The sequence below is a fragment of the Rhinolophus sinicus genome, linkage group LG04 (assembly GCF_036562045.2).
Source record: "Rhinolophus sinicus isolate RSC01 linkage group LG04, ASM3656204v1, whole genome shotgun sequence".
NCBI classification, from domain to species: Eukaryota; Metazoa; Chordata; class Mammalia; order Chiroptera; family Rhinolophidae; genus Rhinolophus; species Rhinolophus sinicus.
In genome coordinates, this window is record NC_133754.1 from 152,801,527 (window position 1) to 152,816,220 (window position 14,694).

Sequence of the window (14,694 nt, forward strand, 5' to 3'; positions counted from 1 at the left end):
AATGGAACTGGCAACCCTGTTGTTCAGAGCTCACGCTCTAACCAACTGAGCCGTCCGCTGCCCCTGACATTTTTATTATAGCCATCCTAGCGAGTGTGAAATGGTTTTGATTTATAGTTCCCCCATAATGATGGTGAGCATCTTTTCATGTGCTTATTGGTGTATCTTCTTTGGAGAACTGTTTATTCAGATCTTTTGCCCATTTTTTAATTGGGTTGTCATTAAGTTGTAAAAATTCTTTATATAGTATAGATACAAGTCTCTCACATATGATTTGTTAAAAAAAAATAAAAAATTTTAAGGCAGAAACCCAGACTACAGAACAAATTGAGACCTTTTGGTCTCAATTGGAACAAAATTTTGAAGCTTGACATGAGATGGCCACATGGTCTTACGAATTTAACAAACCCAAGAGAACAGAATCCTAAACTGGCAATGCAAAAAAGCTAAAAGCTAATTCAATCCCCACAATCTGCAGAATTCCCTTAAGACTCAATATTGGTACCCCCAGAGGCTGAGGGTAGGAGGCAGGGAATAAGAAGTGCCTAAGCACTAAAATAAGGAGGATTATTTGAAAGTCTAAGAAGTAAACACATCTTCACTGCACACCAAACAACTGCTCCTCCACAAACCCAACAAAAGACTAGAGAATTTTTTCTTTCCTCTCTGGAAAGGGAACAGAGGATCTCGACTAAGAACACACCAAGCACACTGAGAGCAGGAGAAAATACAGTGGTACCTCGGTTTTCTAACGTAATCCGTTCCGGAAGACCGTTCGAGTTCTGAAACATTCGAAAACCGAGGCACCGTTTACCCATAGAAAGTAACGCAAAATGGATTGATCCATTCCAGACCTTTAAAATCAACCCCTAAAACTGCATATTTAGCAGAAATTTTACTATCTAATGATATCATAGATCCATAAAATTTACGATGTTCATAAACCGAAATGTTTGTCAACAGATGTTCAAAAACCGAGGTACCACTGTACTAAAAAGATTAAGTAAACAAAAACATACTACATGTTGACCCTTTTCCCCTTCACCCACCAATCAAACAGAATTCTGGCAGCTGGGCATTCAACATGTAAGCAGGAAGATTACAATATCTAGCATCCCAAGAATATAACCAGCCTAAAAGAAAAGAACTTAAAGATACGGATAAGAGCTTTCCCCAATTAGTCCCCCTAGAGCATTGGTTCCCAACAGGGGTAGAGGCTTCTATACACCCCAGGGAGCATTTGGCAATGTCTGAAGACATTTCTGGTTGTCACAACAGGGGCGACTACCACTGGTTATCTGGTGGGTAGAGACCAAAGATGCTGCTACACATCTCATAGTGCACTTGATAGCCCCAACAACAAAGAATTATCCAAGTCAAAACATCAATGACGAGATTGAGAAACTCTGCCCCCGAAGCTGTACCTCTCCACGTGTTGTTCCCAGATGGGCAACATTCACCATTACCAGGTTAATGAGATAGAAATACAAATTGTTGGGCCCTATCCCAGATCAACCAAATCAGACACTCTGGTGATGGGGCCCAGCAATCTATGGTTTAATAAGCTTCCCAAGAAATTCTGACACACAACTAAAGCTTAAGAACCACTGTCTGCTCTAGGTCTAACAACAATTAAAAAAAAAAAGTAGGTGCTAAAGAAACACATTAAATGACATCAAAAGGACACAACTAATAAGAACAAAATACAAAAGGAAAAAGTGTCCTCAACAAATAAATTACTAAGGAGGAAAAAGCAGAGGTAAACCTTTAGATGAAAATGAAACTTTTTCAAGTACACATGGAACACTCACCATAAACCAGGTCAAAAAGCAAACCTTAGAAGTTTGAAACAGACAGCCGGATGGCTCAGTTAGTTAGAGCGCAAGCTCTCAACAAGGTTGCCAGCTCAATTCCCACATGGGATGGTGGGCTGCGCCCCCAGCAACTAAAGACTGAAAATGGCGATTGGAGTTGGATCTGAGCTGTGCCCTCTACAACTAGATTAAAGGACAACAACTTGGAGTTGATGGGCCCTGAAGAAACACACTGTTCCCCAATGTTCCCCAATAAAAATTAAAAAAGAAAAAAGGAGTTTGAAATAACTAAAACCATGTAAGTACATTCTCTGGTAATAATGGAATTACACTAAAAATCAGTAACAAAAAGATATCTCGAAAAACCCCAAGTTAAACAAATACTTCTAAATAATTCATGGGTCAAAAAGGAAATCTTGGGGAGAAATTAGAAAATATTTTCAACTGAATAAAAATAAACCTACAATTTTCAAAAATTATGAGATGCAGTGAAAGCAATGCCTAAAGAAATTTACAGCATTAAAGGCTTATATTTACGAAGAAAGTAAAAAATCAGTAATCTAAATTTTAACCTTTAGAAACTAGAAAAATAAGAGCAAATGAAACCCAAACAAAGAATTAAAAATAAGAGCAGAAATCAACAGAATAAAAACAGAAAAACAAGAGGAAAAGCTTTTAAAATATCAGTAAAATTGATAAACCTCTACCTAGGTTGACCAAGAAAAAAACAGAGAAGACATAAATTAGTACCAGGAACAACAGATGGGAATGACTACAGACCTCACAAATATTAAAAGGATAAAAAGGAAACCCCACACACAAACATTGGACAATTTTTGATGAAATGGGACTAATTTCTTCAAAGATTCAAGCTATCAGAACTTAACAATCTCTTCTAAAAACAGAAGAGGGAACACTTCTCAATACATTTCATGAGGTCAATATTACCCTGATACCAAAACTGGAAAAGAAAGTACAAGAAAACTACAGACTAGCATCCCTCATGAAAACATATACAGAAATTCTCCACAAGACTCTAGTAAATCACATCAATAAATATAGAAACAAGAATAATTCTGAATAACCAAGTGGGGTTTATCCCAAAAATGTGATGCTAAGTCAACATGTGAAAATCAATCAATGCAATTCATTTTACTAACAGATAAAAGAAAACCACACTCTCATCAATCAACAGTAAAAAAGTATTTGACAGCGTTCATTCACGACAAAATTCTACGTAAATTAGGAATAAAAGGGAACTGCCTAGACTTGATAAAGTGCATGTACAAAATATCTATAGTAAACATCACACTTAATGGTAAATTGAGTGCTTTCCCTCTAAGATCAGGAACAAAAGCAAGGATGTCCACTTTCTTCAACATCATACCGCAAGTCCTAGCCAATGCAACGAGGTGGGGGGGAGGGGGGAGGCATACTGACTGGAAAAGAAGGAAAAAGAAGTAAGAAATTTATCAGTCCTTTTCAATGTATGAACCTTATTTGCATCCCACTTTAAAAAGAAATCTTTTTCAAGAGAAAGAGAAGACAAGCCAGAATGGGAAAAAACATTGACAAGACACATCTGATATAGGACTGTTATCCCAAATATACAAAGAATTCTTGAAAGGCAACAGTAAGAGACTGGACAACTTGATTAAAGAATGGGCAAAAGACTGACACTTCACCAAAGAAGATATGCAGGTGGCAGATAAGTATATACGGAGTATACGATGCTCTACATCAGGGGTGTCCAAACTGCGGCCCGTAGGCCAACTGCGGCCCGCAAGCCACTTAGGAAGACAGTTTGGTGGTTTCTTACAAATCTAAACATACTTTTATCATCTGATCCAGCAATCACATTCCTTGTTAATTATATTTACCCAAAGGAATTGAAAATTTATGTCCACACAAAAACCTGCACATAGATGATTATAGCAGTTTTATTCATTAACTGCCAAAACTCGGAAACAACAAAACTGTTTTTCAGTAAATGCATAAATAAACTGTGGTACATCCAGGCAATGGAATATTATTTAGTGCTAAAAAGAAATAAGCTATCAAACCATGAAAAGACATGGAGGACTCTTAAATGCATATTACTAAGTCAAAGAAGCCAATCTGAAATGGCTACATACCATATGATTTCTACTATATGACATTCTGAAGATGGCAAAACTATGGAAACCTAAAACGATCAGTCGTTGCCAGGGGTTAGGGAAGAGAGAAGAATGACAAGGCAGAGCATATACCATTATACATTTGTCAAAACCCACAGAATGTAAAACACCAAGAGCGAATTTTAAACTACGGACTTTGTGAAGTAATGCAGTATCAACGTAGGTTCATCAACTGTTAACAAATGTTCCATTCTGGAGTGGGATGTTAATGGTGGGGGAGAGCAGGAGGGATGGGAACTCCATACTTTCCCCTCAATTTGCTGTGAATCTAAAACTGCTCCAAAAAAATACAGTCTCTTTTTCAAAAAATAAAAATGTGTAATAATAAATTCATGGTATCATTATGCTAAAACAATCATTTTGAGACAATAGGGAAATTCTGAACTGATGAAATTATTAATTTGTAAGGTGGGATAATGTGTTGATCTTTTTTTAAAAAGAGTCCTTGTCTTGTAGAGATACATGCTTACATACTAAGGGAAGAAATTATATAATCAATGAGAGATGCATCAAAATAATAGGAAAAACAGAGGGGCCTTAAGAAAAAGTATTCCTGAAACAAGACTGGCTGTAGGTCAATTTTCAAAGCTGGATGAAGGATTCATGGGAGTTTAACTTACAATTATCTTTACTTTATGTATATTTGAAATTATCCATAATTTAAAAACAAAAAAGAAATTTAAAGGGGTGAGGGGAAATAACTGGCTACCAAAATTTCATATCCATTGAAAAATCCCTAAAAATGAAATTGAAATAAAGTTTCAGACACACAAAAACAGAAGAAAATGATCCCAGATGCGGCAACAATGAATGGAAAGGCTGCATATGTGGGTAAAATGAAATGAAAACTGATTTTATAAAGCATTAATAACATCTCGTGCTGGAAGGAAGAAAAGTAGCTCAGCTGGTCAAGCCAAGTCCAGAAGGGGGTAAATGAAGTTCAATTGTTCTAAGGTTCTTGCATTATTTACAAGTAGTTATTACTTTACACATTTTGTAAGATGCATATGGTAATCTCTAGGATAACTACTAAAAGAATACCATGTTTCCACCAAAATAAGACTTAATCAGAAAATAAGTCCTAACATGATTTTTCAGGATGACATCCCGCTGAACATAAGCCCTAATGCGTCTTTTGGAGCAAACCTTAATATTAAGACCCGGTCTTATTTGGGGGGGAAACACGGTAGCAAAAACAGCATACATCTACCAACCTAATAAAGGTGGCAATTGGAATGATACAAAATAGTCCAAGACGAAAGAAAAAGCACAGGACAGGAGAGATATGAATCAAACAGTATAATGGTAAATGTAAATCAAATCTATCAGTGATTATGTAACAGACTGTATGTTAAATAGACAGGATTGCCAGACTGGATTTAAAAACCCAACTTCACACTGATTAAAAAAGATACACCTGAACTATAAAGGAAAAGGCTGAAAAGAAAAAGAATGGGTAAAGATAGGGAAATTATTCTCATCGACAAAGCAGACTTATTAACACAAAAGTAACTAGGACATTTCAACATTAAGTGTTCAACTGACAAAAAGATAAAATCTTAAAAGTATATGTACATCATAATACAGCTTCAAAATACATAAAGCAAAAATTAAATAGAACTACAGAGAAGACAATAAACCCCAAAGTACAGTAAGAGATTTTAACACATTTACCTCAGTGACAGATTAAACAGGCAATAAAAAGTCAGTAAGGATATAAAAGATTTGTGTAACACACAATAATTAACAAATGACCTAACTGGCATGAACAGAAGACTGCACTAGACAACTGCAGAACAAGCATTCTTTTAAAGCACATTTACAAAATTAGTCCATAAAGCAAATCATCATATTTTAAAAAGTTAAAATCTTACCAAGTATGTACTCTGATCTCACATGCAATTAAACAGTACCATGCAATTAAACACTTCCAAAAAGATAAATCAATAAAGCACTGGTTCAACTGGAAAAGAGTTCCTAAGTGGGACACAAAAGATCTAACCAAAAGAGAGAAGCAATAAATTGAACTATCATTAACAGAGTAAAAAGATAAACAACAGAGAGAAAATATCTACATCACTAAACCAACAAAGAGCTCAAATCCAGATTTTTTACAGAATGCTTACAAATCAGGAAAAAAGACATAACCCAATTAAAATACAATCAAGAGACTGCAAAAGGAACTTCACAGAAATGAAATCTGAACGGTCAATAAATACAGAAAAAGGTGCTCATCGTAATTAATAATCAGGTAAATTCAAATCAAAACCAGCAACACACCCACTGAATGGTTCAATTTACAAGACCATTAAAGAGTGTTGCAGGGGATGTAGAGCAACTGGAACCCACATACAGGTAAAAGTATAAATTGGTACTTTGGGAAAAAATTTCACAGTAGAAACTGAGTATGTGCTTACCCTATAAATAGCTATACTGTGCCTGGCATCACACACACAGTATCTGGTTCAATCCCCACAACAAAACCTCAAGAAACCACACTGCGATATTGTGATTTAAAAGAAATATATACTGAGGTGTGATCAAAAAATACACTGTACGTTTAAATTAAAAAATTATTACAGTAAAAGACACACTGCCATTAATCCCCCTTAAAACACACACCCTTGTTTCGAACACACTTAACCCATCATTCTTGACACTTTCTCAAGCAGTTCTGGAAGTCCTCTTTTGTGAGTGTCTTTAGTTGCGTTGTCATGGCTGCCTCAATGTCCTGAATCGATTCAAAACTTTTACCTTTCACGGTTATTTTGACTTTGGGAAAGAGCTAGAAGTCGCACAATGCCAGATCTGGTGAATAAGGTGGATGAGGACACACTGTAATGTTGTTTATTTGACAGAAATTGCCGTACCAGAAGCAATGTGTGACACGGAACGTTGCCATGATGGAGGATAAAACCATTTGTCCATTTCTCAGGCCGTTTTCTATGCACATCATTTCTTAAATGCTCTAATAAGCCGTTGCATATTCAGAGTTTACCATACTGTTCCTGGGTACAAACTCAGCTCGCACAATTCCATCAAGGTCAAAAAACACAATTAACATCACCCTGATGTTAGATCTTGAGATCTTGATTGACATGTTTTTCGCACTAGGAGAACTGGGTGATTTCCATTGAGAACTCTGAACCTTGGTCTCAGGATCATAACCATAGACCCAAGTTTCATCTCCCATGATGACATACCTTAAAAAGCTGGAATCTGAAGAAGCAAGGATCGCGCAACTCCAAAGAAATTGGTAAACACTGTTGTTTTTGTTTGCCAGTCAAAATGCGTAGAACAAATTTTGTACTCACTCACCTCACGTTCAAACCCGTTGTTAAAATGCTTTGAACGGAACCATAAGAGATGTTCAGATCCTCAGAAATTTCCCTAATAGTCAATCACCTGTTTGATTAAATCATTTCATTAACTCTTTCAACATTCTCTTGGGTTTTTGATGTTGAAAGCATGTCCCTATCTCTCTTCAGTCAATTCACAGCCATTAAGAAATTGCTTGAACCACTTGTAAACTATCTTCATGGTCACTGCAGCACGACCATAAACTAATTTAAACATTTTGTGTTTCTTTAGCACTTTTTTGCAATTTGAAACAAAATTTCATGATAATGCACTGTTCGTGATCCATGATTTATAGTACACTTTAAAACACACCTTCTCTCAACCATAGCTCACACAAAACTGAGTACACAAATAAGTTGAAACTTATCACACAGTTACTAAGGTTTGACGTGCCACTTTCCATATTGAAGATCCCTGCCTTTCATTTAATCATGATGTCTATGTAATGAAACCTTCATTAGAACCCAAAGGATTGGGTTCGGAGAGCTTTGGGGTTGGTGAACAATTGGAAGTGCTCGAAGAGTGGTGTGCTGCTTGGAGAGGGCATGGAAGCTTGGAGACTTTCCCGGTATTTTGCCCTATGCATCTCTTCCATCTGGCTATTCCTGACAAATATACCCTTTTATAATGAACTGGGGACCTAGTAACTAAAGTGTTTCTCTTTGTTCTGTGAACCACTCTAGCAAATAAACTGACCCTGAGGAGGGGGTTATTGGAACCTCGTCAATCAGAAGTACAGGTAACAATCTGGAGGGTTGTTTGGGGCGGAGGGGGAACCGGACAGGACAAGAGTCTTGTAAGACTGAATGGCAAGAGCCAAGTAACCAAGGAGGAAAGAAGGCAATCAGAATGGAGAGATAGGCAGGAGCCATATTACACAGGGCATCACTGCCATGATAGTCTAAGACTGATAGGGAGTCATTAGTCTTACCTAGAGGGTAACATGATCGGACTAACATTTTTTGGATATTACTCTAGGGATGAATGCGGGATGACAGAAAAGTAGGGACTGACCAGTAGGCTACTATAGTTTCTAGACAAATAGCAAAGGCAACTTAGTGGAGTCAATCCTCAATCTTGTAAGTACCTACTTAATCTATTAAATACTCCACTACAGCAATTTTTGGTCTCAGGACCAAAAATTTAAAATTTGAAACCCCAAAGAGTTGTTTACGTAGGTTACGGCTATTGGTATTTGCTACATTAGAAATTAAAACAGAAATCTTTTAAAATACTCATTTAAAAATGTATGAATGATATTCTTATGAAAAATAACTACATTTTCCCAGTGTGAAGAGTAGCACTGTTTTAAATTTTTGCAAATCACTTTAGTCTTGTAATGGAAAACAATTAGATTTTCACACGTATTGTGAAATCCCACATCTTACTTACATTTCTGGAAAAGTGTATTGTTCATTTTTGAGAATTAGATTGAAAAACACAAGTAGCTCAGAATTATTACAAAAACAGTTTGGATCTCATGGTCCTCCTAAAAGGGTCTTGGGCATCCCAAACCACATTGAGAACTGCTGCCTGAGTAATGGAAAGCCAAGTAATCACAATGAGATACCACTTCACAGCAACTAGCAAGGCTACAATCAAAGACAGACAATAACAAGTGTTGTGGACAATGTGGAGTAATTGGAATCCTCATAAACTGCCGGTGGGAATATAAAATAGTACAGCCACTTTGGAAAATATTAATAGTTTGGCAGGTCCTCAAAAAGTTAAACATAGAGCTACCACATGACCTAGTAATTCCTCTCATAGGTATACACCCATGAAATACAAAAACATGTCCACACAAAAACTTGTATGAGTATTCAGAGACATTATTTACAATGGTCAAAAAGTAGAAACAACTCAAATGTCCAACTGATGAACGCAGAAATAAAATGTGATACATATCCATACAATGGAATATTATTCAGCAATAAAATGGAAGTACTGATACATGACATAACATGGATAAACCTTGAAAATATGCTAAGTGAAAGAAACCAGTCACAACTTTTCAAAATCTGGTGTGCATCTTACACTTACAGACATTTCAAATCATCCCAATCACATTTTAAGTACTCAATAGTCAGATGTGGCTGGTGGTACCAAAGTGGACAATGCAGTCCTAGATCCACACTATAATGTTAAATGATGTCTATGATAATGACCCTGAGGCACTGCAATTTCTCCATCAGGAAAGGCTCAATTGTATTCAGTACAGTATTTACGTTATTGTATGTTAATATTTTTCTAACAATTTCAAGTGATGAAGATGTTTTCTAAAACAATACCAGTTGCCTGAATATTTCAGCTAACTATATGTATTTCAAAATGTTACACTATTATCTAGAGCTACAAAATCAAGAACAAGCTAGTCAGAAGTTATATATGAGCTTCCTTCCATTCTCTGCACTAATTTTAACCAAACACACACACACACTCTTCTGGACTTCATCTTGCTTGCTAACACTTAGAAATCCTCAAACTGTTTCCAATAACAGATAATGAATAAACAAAACACAATCTCGTACACAAGGACTTTGTGCCACTACACATTTATCTATTTTTTAATCTACTTATTTATGTTATGAAAACCCCTATTAATGAAACTAGCTTGGAAAATACATAATGAAGTTTCTGCTCTAACTACTCTTACGAAGAAATTTAAACATTACTCAATTGATTTTGAGTGCTCCATAAAAAATAAATTTCACTTTAATTTCATAAAAGTATAAGCTTTATTATCAACCCTGAACCTGTAACATGTATTAAACACCAACTGTATTAAGGTACCGTTTCTGCCTGTTGGTTACATACTCACACAGAAACTGGGGGGGGGGGGGGATATTACCACCTTACAACGTAGTTCACAATTGACCCAAGAGGTTTAATACAATTTCATCCAATCAACTGGAACATATTCATATAAATACTATTTCAGTATATTAAAAGAATTTACATTATATAGTAGGAACAATTACTGAAAGAGATTTTAAATTGTAGAAAATAGGATTTGCCTGATAGAAAGCCTAAGCCTTTTTGTAGGTCTCTTGTTTACCCTCTTCCCTCCAACATTACATAAGAATTTCCAGGATCAAATACTTCCCAATTTTTTGCTGAATATTTTTAGATGAATCTTAATATCATTAAATATATTTTAAAATAAATTTTAACTTTTAGCAAATTATTTAAATCTATCAAACTCTTTAAGAAAATTTTAATAACAAAATGACAGATTTTTTTGTGTTTCAACTAGAATTTTACAAATCATCTGAAATCTGCTTTTCTTATTCTTGCATTTTCCTGTTTGTGCTTCCCTTAACAGAGCACAGAGATAAGATAGTTCAACTTGTCTTCAGGTCCTTGGTGCAGTGGTGAGCTTCAATTTTTACCATGTTTTCTGCTTTAACAGAAAGCTTTTATTAAAATAAATATTTAACTGCCACCAGAAAAAGTTGCTTCAGAAAGGCCTTCATTTTATCTATTAAATTTTTTTTTTTGGTTACACAGGAATAAAATTAAAAATTCCACAGAATTTAAAAATTCTAAGCTTACCATCACAAGAAGTTTAAAAAAAAAACTCTCACAGATATATAAATGAAATTTTTCATTTATAAAATATTGAATATTTCAAATCTTTTACAGTAAAATGCTCAAAGCAGCCAGAAGGGTGGAGACCTGAACTAGGACTCCTAGAAAGACGATCTGAGGGCTTCAAAAGTTAATATAGCTGCACACCCACTCTAGCTCAAACAAAAAATACTGACACTATCAAATGTTAGCAGGGAGGTGGAGCAACAGGAACTCCCATTCTCTGTCAGGTGGGATTATAAACTATTAAAGTTTCTTGTAAAACTAAACATAACAGCTACCATTTGATCCAGTCATTCCACTTCTTAGTAAGTAGTACCTCGGTTTTTGAACCTCTCTGTTGACGAACATATTGCGGTTTACGAATGCCATAAACCCAGAAGTAAATGCTTCGGTTTTCAAACACTCCTCGGAAGTCGCACATGTCACGTGGCTTCCATGTCACGTGGCTTCCGCTGAGTGCAAGATCCTGAGGCCTAGGTTTTCAAACTTTCAGAACTCAAACGGTCTTCTGGAACATATTACGTTCAAAAACCGAGGTACCACTGTATTTAATGAGAGACAAACATCTGTCCAAAAAAGATCTGTACAAGAATGTTCATAGCAACTAGCTGGAAACAACCAAAGTAACCTCAACAAAATGGATAAACTATGGTACTGTGGCACCTCGGTTTTCTAACATAATCCGTTCTGGAAGACCATTTGAGTTCTGAAATGTTCGAAAACTGAGGCTCGGTATCCCCATAGGAAGTAATGCAAAATGGATTAATCTGTTCCAGACCTTTAAAATCAACCCCTAAAACTACAAATTTAGCATGAATTTTACTATCTAATGATACCATAGATCCATAAAATTTACGGCGTTCATAAACTGAAATGTTCATCAACGGAGACGTTGGAAAACCGAAGTACCACTGTATATTCATACAATGGAAAACAACACAGCAATAAAAAAGGAATCAGTGATATATACAAGAATACATCTCAAAAACTTATATATGCTGAGTGGAAAAAAAAACCTTACCCAATACATACTATATAATCCCACTTATGTGAAGTTCTAGAACGAGCAAAACCAACCCATGGTGAAAAAAATGAAAACAGTGGTTGATGGAGGGGAGAGTGACTGAACTGACTGGGTAAGACATAACTTTCTAGTCTAATATAAAGTTCTACATCTTGATGAGTCTTTAGATTACACAGGAGTTTTGTGGAAATACACGGAATGGAAACTGTGTGCATTTCATTGCAAGTTAAACTTAAAATGAAAAAAATTAAAGAAAAATTGAACTCAGGTTAATGATGTGCACATCGCTGAAGTTCTTTTTAAGGGTAACATGAATTGATACAACTTACTTTGAAATTCATCCAAAAAATAAAATGGACTAATAAATGATTATGTGATAGAGCCAATACAGCAAAATGCTAATTGTAGGCAATAGACATATGGGTATTTGTTGTCTAATTCTTTCAATTTTCCTGTATGTTGTAAAATATAAAATGTATTTTCCTGTATGTTGTAAAATATAAAATTAAGGAAAAATTTCCTAGGAAAATTGAGACAAAAAACATGGTGATTCAGTAGGTGATAAAAGTTTCTCTCACTTGATGCTACATGCTCTACTTACCACTTCAAAAAACACACCACCTTTTGGAACTATATAAACCAATACCCCATTTACCGTCCCTGGGGAAACATAGGTACATTTTAGGGTTTGCTGTTTCCTCATAAACTGTTCACATTGTTTGAAATCGCCAGAGATCAGTAATTACAGAAAATTTTCTGGGATGTATTCAACAAAGTTAAGACCATTTGTTGAATTCTTCAAGATTTCTAATAACTGTACAATTTGTATTCCTGAAGATTTTAAGTTATAAATTATTTGATAGCATTGTCCATCAACGCCAACTATGTTCTTTTATTCGACTGCAACCGCTACGGTAGTTATCTGAATAACGCAGCTATCGTCCTCTAAAATCAAACAAAAAGCAACTCAATGATTGGCATCTAAGGCAAGATAAACACATTAAAAACAGCAAGTCATCACTGAAAGTCATCCACCTTTCTCCTTAAGCCTAGTATTACTTCTTACGATGTGGCTGAACGCAGTATCTACGTCATAGTTAATTTAAAAAACTAAATATAAAGTATGGGCAAGATATCAGCAGTCAAAATGCAAAACCAACTGTACACGTGCTCCTCACAGTAAAATCCACCTTAACCTGCAGGCAGGTAAAACAATGAGCACCCCCCGGCCCAGCTTTTTTATTCATGAGACAAAACCGCCGACTAGATTAAAGTGAACCCTCGCCCCGGCTCAGCCTTCACCTCGCCAGGAGCCAGACGGTGAGTCCTTTTCCTTTGTGCTGAGCAGCAGGGAGGCGGCTGGGGGCGGGGAGCTGGGGGCGGAGGCTGGGGATCCGAGGACGCCAAAGCAAAAGGAAGGCGCGGAGGGAAGCGGCGTCGGCGCGTTCCACAAACAGGCCGCGCGGCCCCGCCACAAACCTCAGCGGTGTCCCAAAGCGCAAACCCACGGAGTTGGGTGTGATCTAATTTGGGATGAGCCCGGAGATGGCCGAGAGCACATCCGGGGACGACCCCCTCCCAGGCCCTTGCAAAGCCGTCTCCTCCCGCCGCGGGCGGAGGTCCTGCCGCCACCCCCACCCCGGCCCGAGCGCAGGGCGGCCCTCACCTGCTGGACGGAGCTATTTTCGGGCACAGCGAACTCCTCCTTCTCCTTCGGGGTCTTCACGGTGACTTTCATGATCTTGGGCTCCGCGGGGGCAGCGGCCGCAGGGGCACCGGCACCTTCGGCCGCGGCGGCGCTGTCCTGGGAGCTCGGAGGGCCACCGCTTTCACCACTCTCGGCCATGGCGGCGGCGGCAGTGACTCAGGAGGGTGCAGGCGAGCGAGGGGGAGCCAGGAGACGCCACAGCAGGCTGGCCCGGGCAACGGAGAATACAGGACGCGCCGCCTTGGTGGCAACGGGCGCAGGGCCGCGGGCGGCGGGCCGCGGAGCTGGGTGTGGGCTCCGGTGCAGGCCCGGGTCGGCCGTTCGGCAGCCGCCGTTCAGACGCGGCTCGGTCGCAGCGACATCCGCAGCCGCCGCCGCTTCCTCCTCCCCACCCCTCCCCAACGTCCCTCCGCCGGCGCGGCGCAGGGCACGCCGGGTAATGCGGCTGGCGGCGTCACCGAGTCATGCCCCACCGGCGGCGCTTCGAGTTCTGGCTGCTTTGCGTTCCTTTTCCCGCTCCATGGCCCAAATTGTAGGCACGGCCAGAGAGAAGGACTAAAAGCAAAGTGTAGTAGGAGAGGTCAGTTCATTTCTTTTCACTCCTTTCACCAAAAAATAAATTCGCAGGTTCTGGGAGGCACTGTCACGGCGCACGGGGATGACGTTGCGCCTAGCGAAATTACTAGAAAGGGGGCTTGACCACTGGGCGCTGCTGCTGTGGTCGCGGCTGCGCGGTGGGGGTCCAGTCCCCCCTACCCGGTTCTGTCAAAGGCCGCGCCGCCGCGCTCGCGGGTCTGGGCGCCCGCCGTATATCCCACTGGGACGGGGGTCTAATAAATGCAGGGGAGATGTTTTGTTATTTTAATATGATCAGTTTTTGCCTGTTTGGAAGTTTTAAAATGCTTGATCTTAGTGCCCAGTGCGCGGAAGTTGGAAATTAAGTTTATGGAGGAAAAATCCTCATTACGAAAGGAAGATGTAGACGTCTCTAGCCGCTGTGCGCAATCCCGCGAGTCA

At 38.5% G+C, this 14,694-nt stretch overlaps 1 protein-coding gene across 2 annotated transcripts in view; it reads right to left on the minus strand.

Moving 5' to 3' along the window:
• Nucleotides 1-14,347, minus strand: part of UBQLN1 (ubiquilin 1) — a 38,234-nt gene extending 23,887 nt beyond the window's left edge. The window contains exon 1 of one of the 2 annotated variants that reach the window (XM_019750110.2): nt 13,636-14,347. In XM_019750110.2, the coding sequence (XP_019605669.1) occupies nt 13,636-13,815 (180 nt within the window). In that variant the 5' untranslated portion in view covers nt 13,816-14,347. The remainder of the gene's footprint in view (nt 1-13,635) is intronic. The other variant, XM_019750109.2, reaches the window with a different exon arrangement.
• Nucleotides 14,348-14,694: the final 347 nt, after the last annotated feature.